The 23129-nt window shown below is 39.1% G+C and overlaps 1 protein-coding gene across 1 annotated transcript; it reads left to right on the top strand.

Moving 5' to 3' along the window:
* Window positions 1-9047: 9047 nt before the first annotated feature.
* Window positions 9048-22824, top strand: smox (spermine oxidase). The gene is made up of 7 exons (XM_057331889.1): window positions 9048-9160; window positions 13208-13442; window positions 14567-14793; window positions 18737-18910; window positions 19726-20425; window positions 21530-21690; window positions 22313-22824. The coding sequence occupies exons 2-7, from the start codon at window positions 13235-13237 to the stop codon at window positions 22457-22459; spliced, it is 1617 nt and encodes a 538-aa protein (XP_057187872.1). The 5' UTR covers window positions 9048-9160; window positions 13208-13234; the 3' UTR covers window positions 22460-22824.
* Window positions 22825-23129: the final 305 nt, after the last annotated feature.

The following is a 23129-nucleotide window of genomic DNA, read 5'->3' as shown; positions in this document are numbered from 1 at the left end:
CCCCAGGACACGTTTCCAAAATTAACCGACGTCCTGTCGCCCACAGAGACTCAGAAGGTAATCAAATTTCTTTCCTATTCTGAGGAAAGACCTGAGAGAAGAACTGAGATGGATTGTTTGAATCTACGACTGTCAGAAGCTTCCTTCCTATAATTCAGACAGGAGGATATAGACAATGTTATTACAGATACGCCCAAGGCGAGACAGGAGCAGAACAGATGTCGGGTGTCACCTCGGGTGTACCACAGCTAAAGGATAGCAGGGCGGAAGGCGTTAGGAAAATGAAGGGTGTTGTAGGGAGAGGATGCAAACTCCCTTTGTTAAAGGGATAGTTCATCCAAAAATGAAAAATCTGTCATCATTTACTCACCCTCACGTTGTTTCAAACCTCTATAAATGTCTTTGTTCCAATGAACACAGAGAAAGATATTTGGAAGAATGTTAGCAATTTTATGCTATAGAGTAATTTAGATATAAAATGCATTTATCCAAAGCAACCTTTTATTCATTGTATATTTTCAGGGTCAATGTGAAGGGGAAGAATTTATAAACTTCCTCAGCTTGTGGTCATGAATATTAATTGAAATTATGTAACACGCCACCTCTTTACGTAAGCAGCTTATGGGAGGGTGGGCTGGCCTGATAAGTTATGCAACATTGGTGAATGAGATTTACTCGTAACACATGGTAACAGAACACTGTGCCACAAAACCACAATGAAGAGAAAGCTCTGCAGCCAAAAGTGTTGCGCAACCAGGGCTGTGATGGAGGGCATACAAAAGGATAAGGGAGCATGAGAGAGAGAGCGTTAATCAGATGTAACTTAAAAAGATGTAACTGTCTCGACATGTCTGGTCGGACTGGAAGTTATCCATTTCATTTAGAATTGATGCTTTGTGTCGATTAAAATTCCTCTCATATTAGTAACAGCATGTTATGACTGGCTCTGTTTGTACATCATTCTGCTCCCGCCTCACACTTCTGTCACACACAAATTAGTCTAATGTTCTCCAATTAACACTGACACAGTGCACACAGTTTTCACACTTATTATTGTAAACGTACAGAAACCGAGAATCAACTGAATGAAAGATCACATAAAATTGATAAAAATACTAATGATAATAAACAATCATAATCATCTTTTTCATAATTAAAATAGTTATAATTAAGACACAACCAATACACAAATGCTCATGGGACAGTTCACACAGTATGCACAACCTGGTTTCACAAGAATTCGTAACTATTTTACGAGGTGGCTTATTCGTATGAATGTGTACGTTGTGAATCATACAAAAACGTACGATTAGGCCTACTTGAAAAAAGCAATACTGACACCCCTAGACCTAATGTCACTGACGCGAAAGCAAAAAAAAGATTCATTCAAATTGGCCTTTACCCTCAAACATTTATTCATGTTAAGAGTTGTCTTAAGTATGTTATTAAGACATTTTATTAATTACACAATGTAGACGATTTCAGGTTTTACCACCTTGAGAACATAGTTTTGTCAGGGGGAAGCAGATCAAACCAAAACCCTTAAGGAGAACTTTATATAAAACGTTCTAGTGCTCCAAACAAGACGACAAGCCACAAAGCTTGTTTTTTGTCAGCTTTCCTAGGCTGATCCTGGATCAAATAGCTCTGATGAAACCTTTACACTGGGAACCGTATTAAAGTTTGGTTTCAGTTTTTTTACTCTTTACCCAGTGCTATCAAATTCACACGAAAGTATCATTTCAGTGTTGATCTGAAAAAGTAGGCTTTTTTACAGTAAATTTTAAACTAAACAACTTGAGCTAAACAATTTGAATGTTAATTCACATTAATTTACACCCTATCAAGCTTTAAAAATATCCTTTGGGCTATATTGTGTCAGATTTCGTCATTTAATAATAAAAAAATCAAGGTTGCTCTAGCCTGCTACATATCTTTGTCTCTGGAGGTACTGTGAGTACTGCAAGGACAGACAAAAATATTTTTCTCTTGTGCAAAATAATTTGAAAGTATTGTTTGCCACACATGGTACATAATACAGCACCTGCTAAATAACTTAAAAGTGCCGGTTTTGATACTTTTAAGCTTAATGAACAGTTCACCCAAAAATGAAAATTCTGTCATCACTCACTCTCAAGTTGTTCCAAACCTGTAGAAGTTTCTTTGTTCTGATGAACACAGAGGAAGCCATTTGGAAGAATGATTGTAACCAAACAGTTCTTGGTCCCCACTGACTACCATAGTATGGAAAATTACTGTATAAATTTCTTTGTTCTGTTGAACACAAAAGAAGATATTTTGAAGAATGTATGAACGCAAACAAACTGGGGAACTTTCTACTATGGTAGTCAATGGTGCCCCCAGATCTGGTTAGAAACATTCTTTCAAATATCTTGCTTTGTGTACAATAGAACAAAACTCGAGAGTGAGGGCGAGCAAATGATGACAGAATTTTCATTTTTGGGTGAACTATCCCTTTTTAATAGCATGGTCTCCATCCACTTGAGTTGTTTAGAACATTCTTTGTGAGTAGATGATGATAGAATTCTCATTTCTGTGTAAACATTCCTCTTAAACTGTAGAAGAAACTATGAAAACAAAAATCCATTAGGTGTATAAAAGTAACGTGAGGTGCATTTTATCCAAACAGCTTCGGGACGAGACGCCCCGTCCAAACATACGATGAGAGAAATCACAAAACAGATCAGCCCACAAATCAGCCACTGCCAACATCCACAAAAGCCTGCTGATGAGAACTCTTACACCCAGTTCCTGTGCTTGCTTTTAGTTTGCATCGATGAATAGACACTTTCTTCCTTCTCTTTTGTACTGTTGAGGCACACGGCCAGTGCCATTTGGACTGCTAGAGAATACAGAGGATAGGCGGGCAGCATTCATAAAGTGTAGCCTATGCACTCTTCTGAAGACACTGACAGAAGAGTCATTCTAGTAGACTTGTCCACTGGTAAAGGCCTATTACAGCATTCCACCGCGTTCCCTCTTATTCGGCAGACTCGTGTCTATTCGTGTGGAGGCCACATAACAGAAAGCATTCTGTTTGGTCTGGCTCGCTTTGAAATAATTATTCGACAACAAACAAAGTTGAGAACATTTATTATATCTAATGACCAGAGTGATCTCACAGAGATATGTGACAGGAGGTGTAAAGTTTATCTTGTGAAATCACTCTTTTTTTCTGAATTTCCAAAGTACTTCTTAAGAATTTCTTCAAATTTAGCACTGTGGCACTATAAAATACCTGTTTGTTTTGACGGATATTTGTAAAGTTTTGTAAACAACTGTTAAACAATGTCTCATTTTGCAATTTGTGGTGGTCCTTAAATGGCTCGCTTCAATTTTGGTTCTAAATGCTTACAACGTATTACAATGTTAAAAGAATAGTTCACCCCAAAATTAAAATTGATCATTTACTCACCCAGAAGTTAAAAACCTATACATTTTCTTATTGTGCTGAACACAAAGAAAGATATTTGGAAGAATGTTTGTAACCAAACTGTTCTGGGCACTATTGACTACAATAGTAGGAAGAAAACTACAATGGAAGTCAATGGTGCCCCAGAACTGAATGGTTTCCCACATTCTTTAAAATATCTTCTTTTGTGTTCAACAAAACAAATAAATGTATTTAGCTTTGTTACACCTTCATGGTGAGTAAATGACAGAATTTTTATTTGTGGGGGAACTATCCCTGTAATTGTCATGAAACTGACACGAAACAGAACCCAAGTGCAGACAGCTCTTTAGCAAAACTAATTTATTAAAACAGAATGAAAACAAGACTGAACAGAAAAATCCCCCGAGGGGGAAAAACAAGACCAGAACATAAAAGGATAAAAAAACTAAAATAAACTTTTAACTAAAGAATTTACGGGACTAGCAAGACGTGGAGGGGGAATAACAAAACAGTCCAACACAAGACAGAAAACACACAGGCTTTAAATAGGAAGGAAACTAAGGGGAGGTAACGAGGGAAACAGGTGAAAGGCGTAAACTAATGATGGGATAATGAATAAGGAAACAGGGGGCAGGGCTAAGGCGGAGGACAGGAGAGCACATGGCTTCCAAAATAAAACACAAGAAATGGGGCTGTCATGATACCGTCGGCCAGAACAAGAGAAATAACTGCTAGGAAGGCGGGATCATGACAGTACCGCTCCCCTAAGAGACGCCACCTGGTGGTCCCGAGGGGGAACACGACAAGTACAAATAAAAATCTAAATCAAAAGACTGCAAATAATAACAAAGTCCAAAACAGGAACACACTTGTGGCCCAGTGACAAGAACACACAGGTGGGCCACGGACAGGAACATCAGCCAGAAGGCCCCAACCCAGGAACATCCCCTGGGGGGCCCGCTGACAGGAACACACATGAGGCCCGGAACAGGAACACACTCAGATGGGCCAAAACAGGAACAGATGCCAGAGGGCCCGCACCCAGGAACATCCTCTGGGGGGCCCGCAGACAGGAACACACTCGGGAGGCCCGCAGACAGGAACACACTTGGGAGGCCCGCAGACAGGAACACACTTGGGAGGCCCGCAGACAGGAACACACTCGGGAGGCCCGCAGACAGGAACACACTTGGGAGGGCCACAGACAGGAACATCGGCCGGAAGGCCCGCACCTAGGAACATACCCTGGGGGGCCTGCTGACAGGAACACACACTGGTGGCCCAGAAACAGGAACAAATGCAGGGAGGGCCATGGACAGGAACATACATTTAGGGCCCGCAGACAGGAACACACTTGGGAAGCCCGCAGACAGGAACACATTTGGGAGGGCCACAGATAGGAACACACTTGGGAGGCCCACAGACAGGAACACACTTGGGAAGGCCACAGACAGGAACATCGGCCGGAAGGCCCGCACCCAGGAACATACCCTGGGGGGCCCGCTGACAGGAACACACACTGGTGGCCCAGAGACAGGAACAAACGTAGGGAGGGCCACGGACAGGAACAGACACCAGTGGGCCCGTTCCCAGGAACATCCCCTGGGGGGCCCACAGACAGGAACATACACTTGGGGCCCAGAGACAGGAACACACTCAGGAGGGCCACGGACAGGAACAGACACCAGAGGGCCTGCACCCAGGAACATCCCCTGGGGGACCCACAGACAGAAACATACACTGGTGGCCCAGAGACAGGAACAAACTTAGGGAGGGCCACAGACAGGGGCAGACTCTGGTGTGGATCATGGCGGCATAGACCCTGGAGGGGATCCCGACGGCATCGACCCCTGAGGGGAACCCGGCAGCATCGACCCCTGGAGAGTACATCTACCTTGTAGAGGGACCCCGATGGCCTCGACCCTTGAAAGGGACCCCGATGGCCTTGACCCTTGAGAGGGACCCAGAGGAGATCAACCCTGGAGGGGACCCCAGGGAGATCAACACTGGAGAGGTCTGCTGGGTTCTTTGATGGCTGGATCATTCGGTCATGATACGCATAAAACAGAACCCAAGTGCAGACAGCTTTTTACAAAAATTCACTTTATTTACAAGGGACAAAACACAACTCAAAATCCCTCGAGGAGGAAAAACAGGAACAATATACATGAGAAAATAAAACTTCACTAAAACTTAACTTAGGTGACAGACCAGGGGTAACAGGACAAGACGATGAGGAAGACAAACGATCCAGCACAAGACAGCAAACACAAGGGCATTAAATAGGAGAGGAACAAAAGAGGCATAACGAGGGCAACAGGTGAAGGGAGTGAACTGATAATGGGATAAGGAATAAGGAAACAAGGGGGCAGGTCTAAGACAGAGGACATGAGCGAACATGGCTACCAAAAACAAAACACAAGAAATGGGACTGTCATGATCCCGTCGGTCAGAACAAGAGAAATAACTGCAAGGAAAGCGGGATCATGACAGTAATATACAATTTAATGTGTTAATGTGAAACAAGTAATAAGATTCAATGTAGGATTCAGTATCAAAATAGTGGGTGGTTGTGGTACATTTATTGTGGACTGTACATGTAACACCTGCATGCATGTTTGTTTGCATTTCATTACAAAGACGCTGTGTCAATGGATAATGTTTCTATCCAACAATAGCGTTTTACCGTCAACACTAATTTTGAGAATTTACAAAACAACCTAATATGCATGTCTAAGATGCTGATATTGAAATAATTCACACGCTAATGCCACACCTTTGCAAACCACAACCACTACTGTATTCAGTATTGCCCAAACAAAGAAATTTGACCAGAGTCTCAATAAAAGATGACACCACCTCAAACATTCTCAACATATCAATTCTTCAACATCTCATGCTCACACCTGACATTTGTTGACAGATTTGACTTTGTTTTTGACTTCTAAAGAAATCTGTAATTGTTGTCAAAAATGTTAAACATTCAAGTTCTTAAAAGAGGCTTGCAAGAATCTCTTGCCAGACTGTTTACATGTTTGTTGTTGCTCTTTTTCACACAGTTTGCATTTCAGCAAATCTTTACACTGATTGCCTAACATCTCACTGCTGACTCAAGAGATTCTGAATAGACTGAACGTACCTTACGTAAATGTGACTAACCACAGACTGTGTGGTGAAAGCTCTGCATTGTGGTTCTCTTAGACAGACTCTTTTTTTTTTGGCTCAGCATCAGTCACACGTTCAGCATGAACGTGATCTCAGTTTGCTACTCTGGGCAAATTGTTTTTGAAACTTTACCAATAGTAAAAGTTAAGCTTTGAGATCACTCACATCTCAATAAAACGCTCCCATATATTTTGTAACTGTATCTGAAAATTCACCCCAAAAAAATTCTAATTACAAAATTTAACATTTAGTCCTCAGTTGTGCTTTGGCATGCATTCATGAATGGGTTTTAAATAGTTTTATGCAGCTTGTAACTCAGGAAAGTACTAGCCAGCTGCTAATCCCATATTTTCAAACAAAGCCTGTCGAATTTTGCTCTTTAATTACACGGCACGGAATATGCCTATTACAGGCCCCGTTTTCTGTTTGTATGCTGGATGTACATACAGTAAGTTATTTATGGGTCTTGGTTAAAAATGCCCTGTGATCAGATTTTGAGCTGGTTTTAGGTTAGTGAAAGAAGAGAAGTCCAGTAAAATGCAGCTAGAATTCTTCTCACTATTACTGTGTGAGATTTTTGACTTACATTACTGATTGGGTCAACTAAAATATGCTTTCTCATCAATAGGAAAATGTGAAATTTAGGAAAAAGAGGTTGAAGTGCTACATTTCATTAATTAGCCTGAATGTTCTATCTGAGTTTTTGAAGATGAACCACTTAACATTTGAACGCCTTTGACCCTTTGTGATGGTTTTGTCTGTTAAGGCCATACTGTGAAATCCCTGAAAGAATTAGAGCCGAGTAACCGTCTAAATGAAGCATCCGATGATATTTTAATGATTAAACTTGAAAGGAAACAAAATGATGCAACAAAATATAAGGCACATTTGAACCACAAGGTTTTCTTGTGCTTTTATCAGTCAACCATTTGTTTCCCCAAAAATTGCCATAAATTTCCTGTAAATATACACAAATATACATGCAAAGAAAAGTATTTTTTTATATATCTCTATGCACTCAAGAGCCATGTAAGCATTCATATTTTACAGTTTTTTGATGGATATTATAAGCATTAAAACCTTATATTTCTTAGTTTACATTTTCATCATATCTTATTCTTCAAGCATTATCTTGACATGCTCAAGATTTTTTACTTTTTGAGCTGTGTCAAGGATATTTTAAGTGGTGTGGAAAATACAGCACGTAAATCAGGGATAAAATGTAATGTACAAAGAAACGTAATAATTAGATACATGCAAATAAATATGATACCATAACAAAATGAACAATACACTGTAAAAAAATATTATTTAGTAACTAGTTCCACAAAATTTCTGTCTCCAAAGTGTTACTTGAATTGTTATTTTTTAGTTGGCCCAAACTTGACTCAAACATTAAAAAGTATGTTTGCTCAACTAGTTTTATAGTTCATTCAACTAAAATGTTTTAATCTGTATTTTTTAACTACAGCAAATTCAGTTAAAGTTTTAGCATGAATTCTATGTGTTTTATGTTATTTAAACTAAGATTTATAATTTGATTATAATAACTTCACATCACATAAAAAAAGAAGACAAATGAACACATAATCGCCTTTATTTTTGAATAATCTGCATTTAGTCAAGTAAGCAGAGACATTGTACATTTTGTCACAACAAGGACGCATTGATCAGCATGGAACCTACTCTTTTTTTCTTGGTAAAACGGAATATGCTGTTTATACTCAAACAATTAGCTAGAATCTTTTGAAATGAATACTAGGTATGATGGGATTAAACCTTTAAAAGATACGAATACACATAAAAAGAGATGCCACATAATTACATTAGTTTTCAGAAGCTGCTTTTAATCTTTGTGAGTAAAATAAATCTTGTACCCAATAGCAGTGTCAAATTAATTCTTTAAAGCACACTTTGATCAATTATTTGTGTTTGGCATGCATAGACCATTGAGCATTAAATCAGACTGTGTGTAAAGGAAAAATAATAAGCCGACAAACTTTTAAAACATGACATCCTAACCTTTTCTATGGAGAGCATATTTTGGGGGTTGGGGGATGGTGGATTGTAGGCATTTATAGATAATTATTTTTGATCACAAAAAAGAATATTTACAACAGTAAATATCCTTTTGTAAATCCAGTCTTATTCATATCATGAGTCTTATTCTGTAACTGAGTGAGAAGTTTTAGAGCAGTCACAAAGCTATTTCTTTATATATAGCCTACTGTGAGTAAAACGAATTAGCCCTTTACAATTCACAGATTTGAATAGTTCAACATCTCATTTCTTGGACAACAAAAGTCTCAACAAAACTGTATTCTGTCGTATTGAAAAGTAGTGGTGTGCTTTGTGTAGCTTATAGTTGAAACAGTCCGTGTGTGACAGTGAAAGAGTGAGTCACGCTCGTGAGCCTGTATTGGGTTCGCGGCGCTACGTCACAGATCCTCATATTTATTCAGCGAGGAGGCAGCGGCATCGTCCAAACTGGCTGCTTCTGGTTTCAAGACACATAAATACACAACGAGACACTGCGAATACACAAAGAACAGCGAGGATCGCCGAAGACGATAAAGTCAGGTAACGACCATACGAATTTACATTTTGTTTTATCGATACGGTACCCGTATGTGTTTTAACGTTCAATGTTGCTAACGGTGATATTGAGAATCAGAGCCGAATTGTAAACAAACTGACTCCCACCAGTGATCGCTTTCGGTCGGTGTTTTATATTGGATCCGGAATGCGTTTTTTTAATTTCTTCGTTTTTATCACGAGAGCACAGTCTATTGTCTGTGGTTTCATTCAGCTGCCTCTTATACTGCCGCTTACAATACAGCGTTATATTGGCATGTATAAATATTGACTTCAATATTTGGTAATATGGTAAAAGGTGATGGCAGATTTTATGAAAGAGGTGTTTAAAATTCTAACAGGGATATTTTTTTGGTTATCAATGAAGGCCATTCGCCTATGACAGTATAGGCTACTTACGTGGCAGCGCTGATTCCTCTAGACGCACTTTGTGCCGCTACTTCATCAGCACCAAAACTTATCAAAACTTAAATGATCCAGCGCCTCGGGTCTCGCGCATACAGCTACTTATTATCATACGTGTTGTTTTCAAACTACCCGTAACATAACAATAAAAACAAACTACTGTGACACGATTATTTTCGTTTGTCAAAGTTCAAACAATTGTATCCCAGTTGGAATAAGATTCCTTAAAGATTCCTTGAATGAAGGCTTGGTAAAAGTCCAGTAAGGTTTATTTATGTAGTGCTTTATACAATACAGATCTTAAAGCAGCTTTACAGTCATAAACGGGAAAGTAAGTTAACAATATATTTGATACTTTGCACATTACGCATAATACAGTACATCAGTTCTGGTTGTGTTTGATTTTAAACAATCATACACACAGACCCTTAGGAAAATGAACCATGGTTTTATTAGGCCCTATTGTAAAAGTGTAGTACCATTTGTATAACTGCAAACATCGTGGTTAAACTATGGTTACTTTAGTAAAACCACGGTTAATTGTACGGTTTTACTTTAAGGGGCAAATCTGTGTTCTACATTTCACGTTTAAACGCAATATCTTAAATTTCTAATACGTAAAATTGAGCATTTTTATAAGAACCCAGAGATGGACATTTGATCTATATTAGGTTTTCCTTAACATGTATTAATCTGTGTCAAAAAAATGTTGCGAATGCAGGAAAGGGGAATGTTTTGGAAATATTTTCAAACAAAAGAGACAACATATAAAATGTGTCCTTTGTAATGCATGCCCCTCTAGTCTCAAACTGGACAAAGGATGCTGGTTATAATTTGTAGGTCATCTAGAGAGTGTTTGCGACCCCCAGGGGCGGTTTCCTGGACAGGGATTATTTTGAACCAGGACTAGGCGTTAAATTAGGACATTTAAGTCATTTTTAAAAACGTACTTTACAAAAAAGATTACTGGTGTGCATCTTGAGACAAAACAAATCGCACTGATGTATTTTAAGACATGTCAGTTGTTTTCACAGTTCAAGGTAGCTTAAACAATGGTGGTTATAAGAGATCCAAATGCAGATATTGTTGCTTAAGGTTTATTTGAAGAAAAATTAATTCACAAAAAAAGGAAGAAAGGGAGCTACAGTGAAGTTGATCAAATATGTGCTATTTGAGGTCGCTCAAAAAGGAGAATTTATTAAAGGTTACTTCCCTTTTTTGGGGGTTAAGCAATGTTTATGGAACAGATTGTTCTGTTAGCACATTGTAATGTTGAGTTTCATACATGGTCACACATGAAGCAATATGATGGAGTCCTATCGGTAGTTTGGAACTTAGAAGATTGTAGAGAGAAATTTGAAAGAAACATTTTTATGGGTCAGCTTGTAGAATCACTATGCTGGAACAATGGGAAACATGCGCATCACACTTTATCTTGTATCGACTCTTGCCTTGAAATAAGGCTTAGCATGAGGCAAGGACTTCCTCTTGCGTACAGTATACAAACCCTCTCATCCGTAACCACTGAATGGAAAAAGGGGATGTGTGTGATATTTGTTACGTTTTATTTGGTACAGCTGTTTCTACAGCCGACAGCAGTGTTTCAGCAATCTCTGGTGTCTGTTAAACATCACAGGTACACTCCGAACCCGTTTAAACGTCCATTTAGAACGATGAATAAAGGCGTCACTGTTCAATGATCTCAATATGATCACTGAAAACATACAGGTAGTCGGAAACAAACACAACCACATTGAATTTGTAGGGTAAACACTAAAGTGCTCTGATGCAACAAAAGGAAAGGACAGCCATCTGTTGTGCTAAAATAAGGGTTTTAAAGTTAGTGAATCACACAATATGGATGTTAATACAACAAGGTCTCTGGCTAACCTTAAACAGTATGTGCTGTTTGGTATTGGTAGGATTAAACACTGATTAGATTGACTATTAGCTTTTTCTCAGAACCAGGCCTTTTCAATTCCGGATGACATCAAAGCACCTTTATGTCTGACAGTAGTCTTTTCTATAGCAGTGACTGTTGTGAGTCACAGTTGATACAGTGGACGCCTCACGAATTCTGTCAGTGCAACAGGCACTGTCTCAATAGGCCCTTTTCACAATGACGTCACTTAACTTCAGCCTTTTCGCAAAGCAGTGTATCATAACATCCGTCTAGCAACAAACAAGAAGAAGAAGAAGAACTTCCGTTTTGCCGTCGCGCTGGAATTTAACAACAGTGAGAAAAAAACTGACAGAACACGTATTCAAGTACTTATCCTAGCACCTTAGCTAACACAAAAAGAAAAGAAAACACTTACCTTCATAATCAAACAGGTACTGTTCAACGAAGAATTTGTATCCTTTCTCTAGCTTTGATCTTGTCGTTAGCGAAAATTTGTCTGCAAGACGTTGTACATCATCTAGACGTATTTGTGGCAGATGTGCAAGCCACTTGGTAAACTCCATTCTGAGGCGCTAGCGGAAGTAACTTCTTCATCTTGAGTTTTACTGGCAGTTGGCAAATCAGCTTATAGGTGCATTACCGCCACCTTATGAACTGGAGTGCTAGCGGAAGTAATGATACACTGCTTCGCGGCAGAACGGAAGATGCGTGACGCCCTCATGCTAGCTAAAGGCAATCAAAATCAGGTCTTTATGTTCTCAGTGCGGACACGAACCAACTTTGAAAGAGCGATTTTGGAATCAGCTTGCTCTGCTAGTCACAACACAAAAGGCAAAACAGTCTCAGATCAGCGTCTTCAAAGAAAATGATAGATATTGCTTTAAGAATAAAATGTAAACTCCCATCTGGAGGTCTCAAAACACAGTACAGCTAGATAACCTTATTCATTCAAATCCTATTCATTCAGATCATCTCTTCCTTAGCACACGTGAACGAATATCTCTCCAGGGTACAATGATAATGTTGGCAGACAATGAGGGTGTGTGTGTATGTTTTTGTGTTAATGGCTAAATCCAGTGGTGCATTTTCCTTTCACTTTGATGAGCCGAAAGATTACAGCGTTACTGATTAAAGTTTTGTTTGGTCTACCATAATAACATCCTGCATCCATCACCGTATTCCATTATGCCTCTACCCCTCTTCAGGTCCTTGATAAACTTCTCTTATGAGGTCTGTCTAGCATCAGGTGCGTCCTTTTCTTTCGGCTGTCACACATAACCTGGAGTGTTTAGAAAAAGCCGAAACGGAAGTGTGAAGAGCACATTCATTTCCTCGTGGCTATCGCAGCGTCATTATTTTCACAGTCCTTTTCCATTCACTGGTGTGATGGACTCCGTATGATGTTGATGTAAGGCTGATGCTCTGTCCAACATAATGTCCACAGATGGGGAAGTCAAGATTAAACAAATTGAACACCTTCACCGGTCGGTTTGCTTTGTCTGCAACACTTCAGTGGCTATATACTGTAAACTCACACACTATGCACCATTTAAAGTGTCATTTGAGGTTGTGCTCTGAACAGGCACTGTGTTTGCTCTTGATTCCTTAAACCACATGTTTAAAGATGCAAAGTGGTAGACTCTTTTTCGTCCCATGTGAGTCGTTTCTATTATTCGTCCGCCGTGTTCACTCTAATGGTTTCTCCCCATCTCACCCTTATTCAGATTCCTTAGAAGAAGAGCTTGGACGGCATGCAAAGTTGTGAAATATCTTCAGACAGCACTGATGATCCTCTTAGTAGAGCCTTACACCGACAACGACAACCGCGAATAGTAGTGATCGGTGCGGGCTTGGCTGGCCTCGTCACTGTCAAAACCCTATTGGAGAACGGCTTCGCCAATGTCACAGTGCTAGAAGCTGCGGACCGTATCGGAGGCAGAGTGCAAAGCATTCGGCAGGGTGAGAAACCTATCTTTCCTGAGGACAACTCAACCTTATGTTGTCCTTTTTATTTATTTAACTCAAAATCAAAACACATTGACTAGTGTGTTAAAATGCCTAACACAAAAACGTGTTATTTAAAGGTTTGGGATGATCTATTGATAGAAATGCAATATAGTATACATAGCTATGCCTTCAGAGGTGTATAACGAGCTTACACAATGAAGCGTTATGTTTTTATTACCTTAGAATGAACTATTTCTATCTGCATACACCGCGGGTCCCCATGCATGTTATTCGCCATGTTCTGTCAGCCGTCGTAGTGTTTCGAAAGGGAGGGGTGGAGTGAGCGGTTGGTTGCAATTTGCAACCTTGCCGCTAGATTTCACTGACTGGACCTTTAACACATCTTTTTTGAGAGTGTTATTAAAATCAGAAATGTTGATTATAAGCCCGGTACCAGGCTGGCTCGACTGGAGGGGGCCAATTTCATATTTTGGGGCAGATATATAATCAGTTCATCGCATGCATAATGTTTTACATTGTTCTGTGATTAAATTGACAGGTCATTGTTTAATAGATAATACGAATGTCTAATACAATTACAAGTATTTAGTATTTCATTTTTATTGTTTTAATTGTCAGCTGGATATTCTTGGAGGGCCCAAGAAAAATCTGTGGGAAGTGCCCCCCTTGCCCCTCCCTAGACCTTGGTTGCTTATTTCTTGATGTTGTAATAGTGTTTATCATACAGTTTGCAGGATTTACATTAAAAAAATATTTTATGTGTGGCAAATTTGTGGCATAATATTCGCCTCGTGCAAGCTACATGCCACGGTACGTGATTTACTTTATTACTGTTTTATACAAATTAAGTAAATCAATAGGTAAAGTTACTTTAAAGAACATTTACATAGGCCTATTTACTGATTTTTAAAGACATTGTGAATCATAAGTCGTGATCTGCTTGACTGACTCTGCGTTGTGATGTATTTTTGAGTTAAACAGAATATCGAATGATAAAAATAGAAATATACTGTACCGTCATTCATACATTCACCTTTATTCTTTAATGAAAATTAAGAATTTCGTTCATACTTTCTGACACTACCTTCATAACAAGCTCCAACTCCTCTCCACAGGTGAAGCCACTTTGGAACTTGGAGCAACCTGGATCCATGGTGCGAACGGGAACCCCATCTACCACCTGGCCGAGGACAATGGGCTGCTGGAGCACACCACAGAGGAGGAGCGAAGCGTGGGCCGCATCAGCCTCTATGCCAAGAATGGTCTGGCCCACTACCAGACCAACAATGGCAAGCGCATCCCCAAGGACCTGGTGGAGGAGTTCAGTGACCTGTACAATGAGGTGATGAAAAGTACAGTACAGTGCACCCAATGAGCTAGAACATTATTGGGCCACTATACTCTTATAATCTATGGGCTTGGGTTTATAAATCTCCTGTAGCTGGTAGAGCATTGCAAACACTAATAAAATGTGTAATTTGAATTGCTTTGGGTATGTATAATGTAAATCTGGTGTATGCTTCTTGCCGCTCTACTCTAGATAGGGACATTTGTAGTCATCTCACTTTACAAAGCTGTATTTGAGTGCGATTGCTCCAAGATACTGGAGCATGTGAAAGATTCTGTTGTGCGAGATTTCCTGAGGATGCGAAGGGCTCATAAATCAGGGATATCTTTGGATTATATTTTGTGTCTTCACCCAGAGGAATTTTTTTTGCTCATTGGTGGCTTTTTCTAAGCTCAGGAGACATTGTTGTGATTCTTCACATGTTTCTTGATTAAGAGTCAGCAGTTTATCACATAATTCTCCTAAAATTATTTAGGAGAAACAAAAATGAGAGATGTCTAAGAGAGTCAAAACTGAGATTGTGGTGAAAGAAGCTTGGGAAATCTCTTTATTGTCTAATTTAGGTATCAGCTTTGTTTCTCCTAAAATCCATTAGGAGAAATAAAAGTAGACACAAGTGAGACATGAGAAAGTATGAAAAGAACTTTTTATTGTTGTGTTTTTTTATGATGATGATGATGTTGATATTGTTTTTCACATTCATTGGACATGACCGTAGGATGAGAGACAGGAAGGGAAGAGGAAATTAGCCTACCTTTAGCTGGGATTCAAACTCGTGCTGCCCACAAGGCAATGTTTCTGACAGGGAGTTATCTTAGTTCAGGATACTAAGGGCTGATTATTCTATGTCTCATTTATGTATCAGCTTTGTCTTCCAGTGCCAGGTGCATATAATTAGTTGAATAGTTGCCCCAGTAAAAAAACAATTCATTTAAAATACATTTATTTCATACTAAGTAGAGTTTAAATGTATAAACTTATTTACTGACATGACTTACTGATGTAAAATCATAATTAAACTTTATTTGGAGTACTACTTATAAACAATGCACATTTCTTCACATTAAGCCTGTGTTTTAATAAAAATGTGTTCTAATGTCACTTTTGATGAGGATTTTATGATTTTTTTAATAAAATCAATCTTTCAATGCAAGATATTTAAAGTGTACCTGAAGTATACTTGTCTTGCAGTAGTTCCTCTTTAGCACAATCAAATACACTTAAATGTATCTTTAGTTGGACTTCAGCCCTTTTTCTTCACAATTAAAGTATATTAAGTACAAAATTAGTTGTTCCAAGTTAGCATACTTTAAGTACACCAATTGAGTATACCACAAATACCAGTTTAGTATACCACGAATACAATCTTAGTGTATTTTCATTAAGTACATAAAATGTAAATGGATTGGATTTGCAGTATACTTAGCATGAAATAATTGTATTTCAAATAAATTTTAGTATATTTCTTTTTCTCTAGGGTAACCAAAGGGCAATCAGTCTATACCAGGCTTTAAAAAATGATGACTAACTTTGAAGACTAGTCTAAGAAGTTTTTGTAAACCAGCCCCAGATATCTTAAATTTCATTTTACGAGAAATGTGTTAAATTTGAAATTTTAACTATCTTAAATATAGGAACTATCATTTAAATAGCATTATACATTTCAGAATATCAAGGCTGACTCATTTAAATGTATCCAAACAAGGAATTCAATCGGATTGAGTCAAACTGAATAATTACTGTCCAAGCTGCAAGAATCACCAAATACAAAAGCTGCAAAGTGATTTGGTTTTTGCAAGACATAAATGAGGTTACATAACATCAAATAGAGACTTTCTTGAGTCTCATGCTTCTCAGAATGTTAGAGTCTCTAAGTAAGGAGAATAATCTGAGCACAGTGTGAGATGTTATTGAGATCTTTTATGAAACGTTAGAGGAGATAAATGTGAGAATGTTAGAGTCTCTAGCTAAGGAGAGTAATCTAAGGACAGTGTGAGATGTTATTGAGATCTCTTATGAAACTTTAGAGGAGATAAATGTGAGAATGTTAGAGTCTCTAGCTAAGGAGAAAAATCTGAGCACACTGGCCCTCATTTATCAAACGAACGTTGAAACCAGCGTACATCCAAGCGAAATAATCAGTTTACGACAACGCTCACATGTGATTCTTTAAACTTTCGTATGCGGCCAATTCCGTCGAACGAATAATCGTACCTTGATAAATGCGGTGGCTGAAATCGATCGTAATTTACATATCACGGCCGTATAAATTCAGAGTGTAGATGCCTCGCCCCTAGATTTTGTGACATGGAGAAACGTAATCCGGCCAAAAAGAGGAACTTTTTCGATTTAGAAATTGAATCTTTAACCTTGAAAAGCGGAATCAAAGGAACTAAAAAAAAAAAACAGTATGGAAAGACATCACTACTGCGGTCAACAGCGTTGGCTTAGTGAACCGAACTGCAGCTCATCAGGTTTGTATCTTTTATTGGATATGTATGTTTTGTAAATATCACCGCAAATTATTGTTTCACTATATTATTTTTACACTGAAAGTATTGTTGATTTAAATTACTTTGTTTGTGTAGTGCATTTAAACTAAATTATAATCTGACTTCATTCTTGAAGAACTTTAACCTACATTAATGTGTTAGTGTAAAAACTAATGTAGATATAAATTACTAATCATTTTTGCGCCGCAATTATAGAATAATGTTTATATGTAAATGTTTTTACAATTTTCTTCATTTAGGTGTAGAAAAAAATGGTCTGTGGTGGAGGAGACAGATGCATGTTTCTAAAGAGGATAAATGTTTAAAATCTAATGTTGCTAATCTTGCATTTCAGGCTGCTTAAATCAAGCACACAGTTTTATGTTTGCTTCATTTATTTTTTTCTCTTTCAGATCTGTCGGAAGCAAGATGACCCCCACAAACCAGCCTGGAGCCAACCTCGAGCTATGACCCAGTGCGCGTCTTTCACACACACCCAAGCACAAATAAAAAAAAACATTAAAGCATGTGTGTTGTCTGTTTTCATTAGAATGCATATTTGTCAAACAAAGACGCTATCACCTTGTAAATAGGTAAACTTACCCATTGCTTGTAATTATATTGATTATTGTAGTTTTTAATGTTTTACTTTAATTGTGTATTTTAATTGTCGTAAATTATCTTAGAAGTAGCCTAAAATCTCATCATTTTTTTTCACCAAAGCACCCGTTAACCTTGTAATTTCAAACAATAAAATGTTCATATAATTAGACTTGAAAAGAAAATACTTCATTAATGTGATGAAAATAAGAAATCGTTTGGAATCTATTTTTACATTTGTTATACTAAACGAAAATATTCTATTTGTCATTATTCCTTTTCCGTTATCAAAAGGATCACACAGGAATTTGGGCCACACCATTTTCTTTTACTTTGGGACATTTTTAGGTTTATCTAAAATAATTGATGGTACCTGGAAATACCACTTATTCACTTACACAGTAGGTACATGGTATGTGCATGTAAAACAGTGTAAAATAAAGTGGTACCCTGCGTTCTACTTTCCACTGAAACAAATCGCTTAATCTCATAATTCTGTGCATGTGTGAAAAAGTTGTTTTTTCCCTCAGAGAAAGCACATTTCACTTCTCGCTCACAGCTGCAAGGGTAAAGGTCAATTGTTGCACAGTTGTTACCTCATCTTGAACCGCTGTTTTCTTTCTCTCATATCGCTCCCTCAATCTTTCTCTGGTTCCATCTATTTTGTTTAATAAATGCCTCTGGCTACGCAGTGCCACAGACTAGCCATGCAGCGATTATACACAGAAATTAACGCAACCACTGCAACTAATGCAATTCAACTCTTGACCGTGGCAAACATACCGCCATGATCTAATGACTTAAGGATATCCCTGGTTTAATCTCGTTCTCCTTCTCTGGTACAGGTGTACGAGCTGACTCAGGAGTTCTTCCAGAACGGAAAGCCAGTGGGAGCTGAGAGTCAGAACAGCGTGGGGATCTTCACACGAGATGTTGTGCGGAAGAAGATCATGCTTGATCCTTATGACTCAGAAAGCACCAAGAAACTCAAGTTATCTATGCTACAACAGTACCTCAAGGTGGGCAGTTCTCTAATGTCTAGATTTTTTGTGTGTGCATAATTAAAATACTAAATATGAACATGAATGAAATAAAAAACTAAATACACCACAATGTGTCATATTCAAATAAGGTGCCACATACTACTGAAGGTCTGATTTTGAAAGGTTATCATGTCCGCCAGCCCTTTAACAAGCCAAGGCCCGAGACAACACAACAGGGAATATAGTTCCCGGTATTTACCGCACCTCGATGACACACGTGTTCTCGTATTTGTAATGCAAGTGATGTCAGGCTCACCCTTCACTTACTGTCGCAATAGCGATTTCCTATTGTGAAATTCAAAACTTTATAGCTTCACCCTTAGAGGAATGGATTCCAGCCCTACTACATTTTTGTCATTTCTCACACTATTTTCTGTATTCACAATGGGCTTGTAATGGCAATCAATCATTTAATTAATCCTCTTCATGACGTCTCATGTTCTGTACTCTGTTATGTAAGACTAGTCACTATAATTCTGATTAAAATTCAGTCATGAAAGCTCTGGACTATTGAGGTATAAGCAAGACAGATTTTAAATGGTATACTGTAATGCAAGAGGTCATGAGAGGAAGGTGCAGAACCAGAAAAAGCTCTCAACTGTACATGTGCCTGCTAGGGTACACCCTCCTTGGTTTGTTTACAGCAGGAACGGTAACCTTAGAATACAGAGCTGAAGCATTTACCGTGACAGCACGAAAACAACTGTAAATCGAACTTTAAACATGTAGCCTAACGAATGCTCATATTTATGTGGATTTGGTGCTAAGAAGTATGTTCTTGGGTTCTTCAGGTGGAGAGCTGCGAGAGCAGTTCACCCAGCATGGATGAAGTGTCTCTAAGCGAGTTCGGTGAGTGGACCGAGATTCCCGGTGCTCACCACGTCATTCCGGTCGGTTTCATTAAAGTCGTCGAGATCCTGGCTCAGGACATCCCAAACCGAATCCTTCGCCTCAGCAAACCCGTCCGCCGCATCCACTGGAACGGCAGCTTCCAGGATGCTAAGGAAATCCCCGACCAGGCTGACCATAACCAGGATGAGCGGCCCAGCCCCCCTCCGGTCTGCGTGGAGTGCGAAGACGGCGAGTGTCTGCCGGCAGACCACGTGATCGTAACGGCTTCTCTCGGGGTCCTGAAGAAGGCTCACGAAACGCTTTTCTCCCCGGGCCTGCCTCAAGACAAGGCGCAGGCCATTCAGAAACTGGGCATTAGTACCACCGACAAGATCTTTCTGGAGTTCGCGGAGCCTTTCTGGAGCCCCGAGTGCAACAGCATCCAGTTCGTCTGGGAGGACGAGGCGCAGCTGGAGAGCCTGTCGTACACGAAAGAGCTTTGGTACAGGAAGATCTGCAGCTTTGACGTGCTGTATCCGCCCGAGCGCTATGGCCACATGCTGAGCGGATGGATCTGCGGAGAAGAAGCGCTGAGCATGGAGACTTGCGATGATGAGACCGTGGCAGAGATATGCACCGAACTGCTGCGCAAGTTCACAGGTCAGTATGTGCGTAAAGATTTGTGTAAAGGTCTTTTTGTTTTTAAAATAAAAACATTTCTCTATGACAAAGAACAGACATACAGCACCCGGTTTAAAGGGACAGTTCACCCGAAAAAATGATCGTAAGGAATGCAGCTCTGAAATTCTCAGTGTCAACAATTCCCAGTGTTCTCAAGTGTCAACATTACTGAAAACAGTAGTGAGTTTACTGTTGTAACCCTTTAGTGAACGCGTACTGTAGTCAGAGCTCAGGGTCAGCACATTCACTGTCAATGACGTCGCCTGGCTGTCATGCACCCTAACTAGGTCAGTAGGTCTTAATCCAGTTCCAGGCACCCTATACCATCTGCTTGAGTCCTATATACACCAATTAGTGTGTTGAATTGGATTTGGTCACACTTTAGCAGTGATAACTGAAAGATCTGCTAATTCCTCATTATGACAGAAAAAGAATAAAAATGTAAGTAAAATTAGTTGGGAATCCATTACAAAGGCAACCTTATAAATAATAGGTGATGTTTACAGTGACTACAGTACACTATATGTACAAAAGTATTCTAATGAACAGGTTTGACTACTTTAATCTACGTGAGCACACACGTTAATGCTACAGAATATAATGATATTCCAAAGAAGTGTGTGTTGCTAATTTTATAGCAACAGTTTGGGCAGGGCCCTTTTCTGTTCCAACATGACAATGGTCTTGTGCACAAAGCAAGGTTTAGAAAGAAATGACTGATTCAGTCTAGTGTGGAAAAACACTATGGAAAAAGCATAAAGCTAAATCCTGAACCATCTGAACACCTGTGAGCCAGACACTCATCACACAAACCCACCAAAGGCCCTTCCAAAGCAGTTGCAACAAAGATGGAAAGAAATGTCTTTAATATGGTATCGTGGCGTAGCATTAGTATTTGTTTTGATTGGAATTGCTGGAATACATAAACATGTTTATTAGAAGGGGGTGTCCCAATACTTTTGCCCATATAATGTATTACCTCATCATTCATTATTTGGTCTACTGGTCTGGAGTTTTGATCAATTGGTGACCAAAATATAAATTCAAAAGATAAACATTTTCTTACTTTTGATGTTTTAACAGGGAACCAGAATATTCCGAAGCCACGGCGAATCCTGCGCTCCTCTTGGGGAAGTAATCCCTACATCCGAGGGTCTTACTCCTTTACTCAAGTGGGCTCCAGCGGCAGAGATGTGGAAAAGCTGGCCGAGCCAATGCCTTATAACAAGAACACAAAGGCTCCAGTGAGTCGACATTCATTTGATTTTGGGTTCTGTTTAATAAGAAATGATAAAGTAGATGTCTTTCTTGGGCAATTGATTTTTTATTTTTATTTTAATGGAAGACATGCTGTTTAGAGCCACTTTGATGCCCTCACCTTTTGTCATTGTTTGAAATTTACATAACTCTGTGTATAACGCCGTCCGGGCGGGAATCCGGGACCTCCCGGGGGTTTTTAAATGTGCCATGTTGTGCTGTGTCTATGAGTCAGATGAGACGATGGTTTTGTTGCACAGGGACCAAACAACCACACACACACACACACACACACACACACACACACACACACACACACACACACACACACACACACACACACACACACACACACACACACACACACACACACACACACACACACACACACACACACACACACACACACACACACACACACAATTAGGAGGTTAAAAAGAACAGTCTGACCCCACAGCGGTTACTGTGCAAAAAGAGCAAGTGGCTAGAGACCTAAAGTGTGAAATCACTTTTCTATAGCAAAAATAGCTTACCAGCCCTAAGGCGATACTGTTATAGAGGAAATGATGGTCAAGCTGACTTTTCTTTCTTTGTTTCATTTCTCCAAAGCCTCTACAGGTGTTGTTTGCTGGAGAGGCCACCCACAGAAAATACTATTCCACTACCCATGGTGCTTTGCTGTCAGGACAGAGGGAGGCTAACCGCCTGATCGAGCAGTACTCTCTGGGTGCTGAAACCACAAAGCCTGACGTTTAAAAGAAACAAATTGCAACGAAAAACAAGAACCACTTACTAGTGACAAAAACAATTGTGTTTTGTGCTATCTGTATTTCAAATGAGTCAATTATGTATGAAAACCTAGTAGGGGCATTAAACTAATAACAATAAATCCTCTTTATACTGTACTTAGATTAGCATTCTGTAGATTTTACTTGAGATGTACTGTATGAGGCTGCCAATGAAGTGGCATATCTGGTCTTGATCATTTTCTTTCATTTTAATCAATGTTAATATGTTTCTATAATTTAACAATTTTTGTAAGTGCCTTCTGTATTTAATGTTACGTCCTTAAAACTTAAAACAAAAAAGACTTGATATGAATAAAGTGTATGTTCACGTGACCCATATGGATGAGTTTTGTTTTGTTTTGCCATATTCTTTCTTCACTATCAAAAAGTATTTTTTAATCTCTTGCAAAGTGAACAATGTGGCATATATTTACTTGCTTTGAAACAGTTCTCAAGTAAACGTACCAGCTAGAGATTAAAGCCTTCTGGGGTTTTAACGCCCGTGCTGTGCTGGGAAAGCTTTGAGACTGATGACTTAATATAGAAAAGACTCTTTTTTTGAAGACCCCGAAGTGGTTTGATGAACTTTGTTTCCTGCATATTTCTGGCATATGTAGACTAACTGTTATGTCACAGCT

Source organism: Triplophysa rosa, linkage group LG4 (assembly GCF_024868665.1).
Source record: "Triplophysa rosa linkage group LG4, Trosa_1v2, whole genome shotgun sequence".
NCBI lineage: Eukaryota > Metazoa > Chordata > Actinopteri > Cypriniformes > Nemacheilidae > Triplophysa > Triplophysa rosa.
Note: the sequence above shows the minus strand (reverse complement) of the source record. Positions and strands in the feature narration are given on the sequence as shown.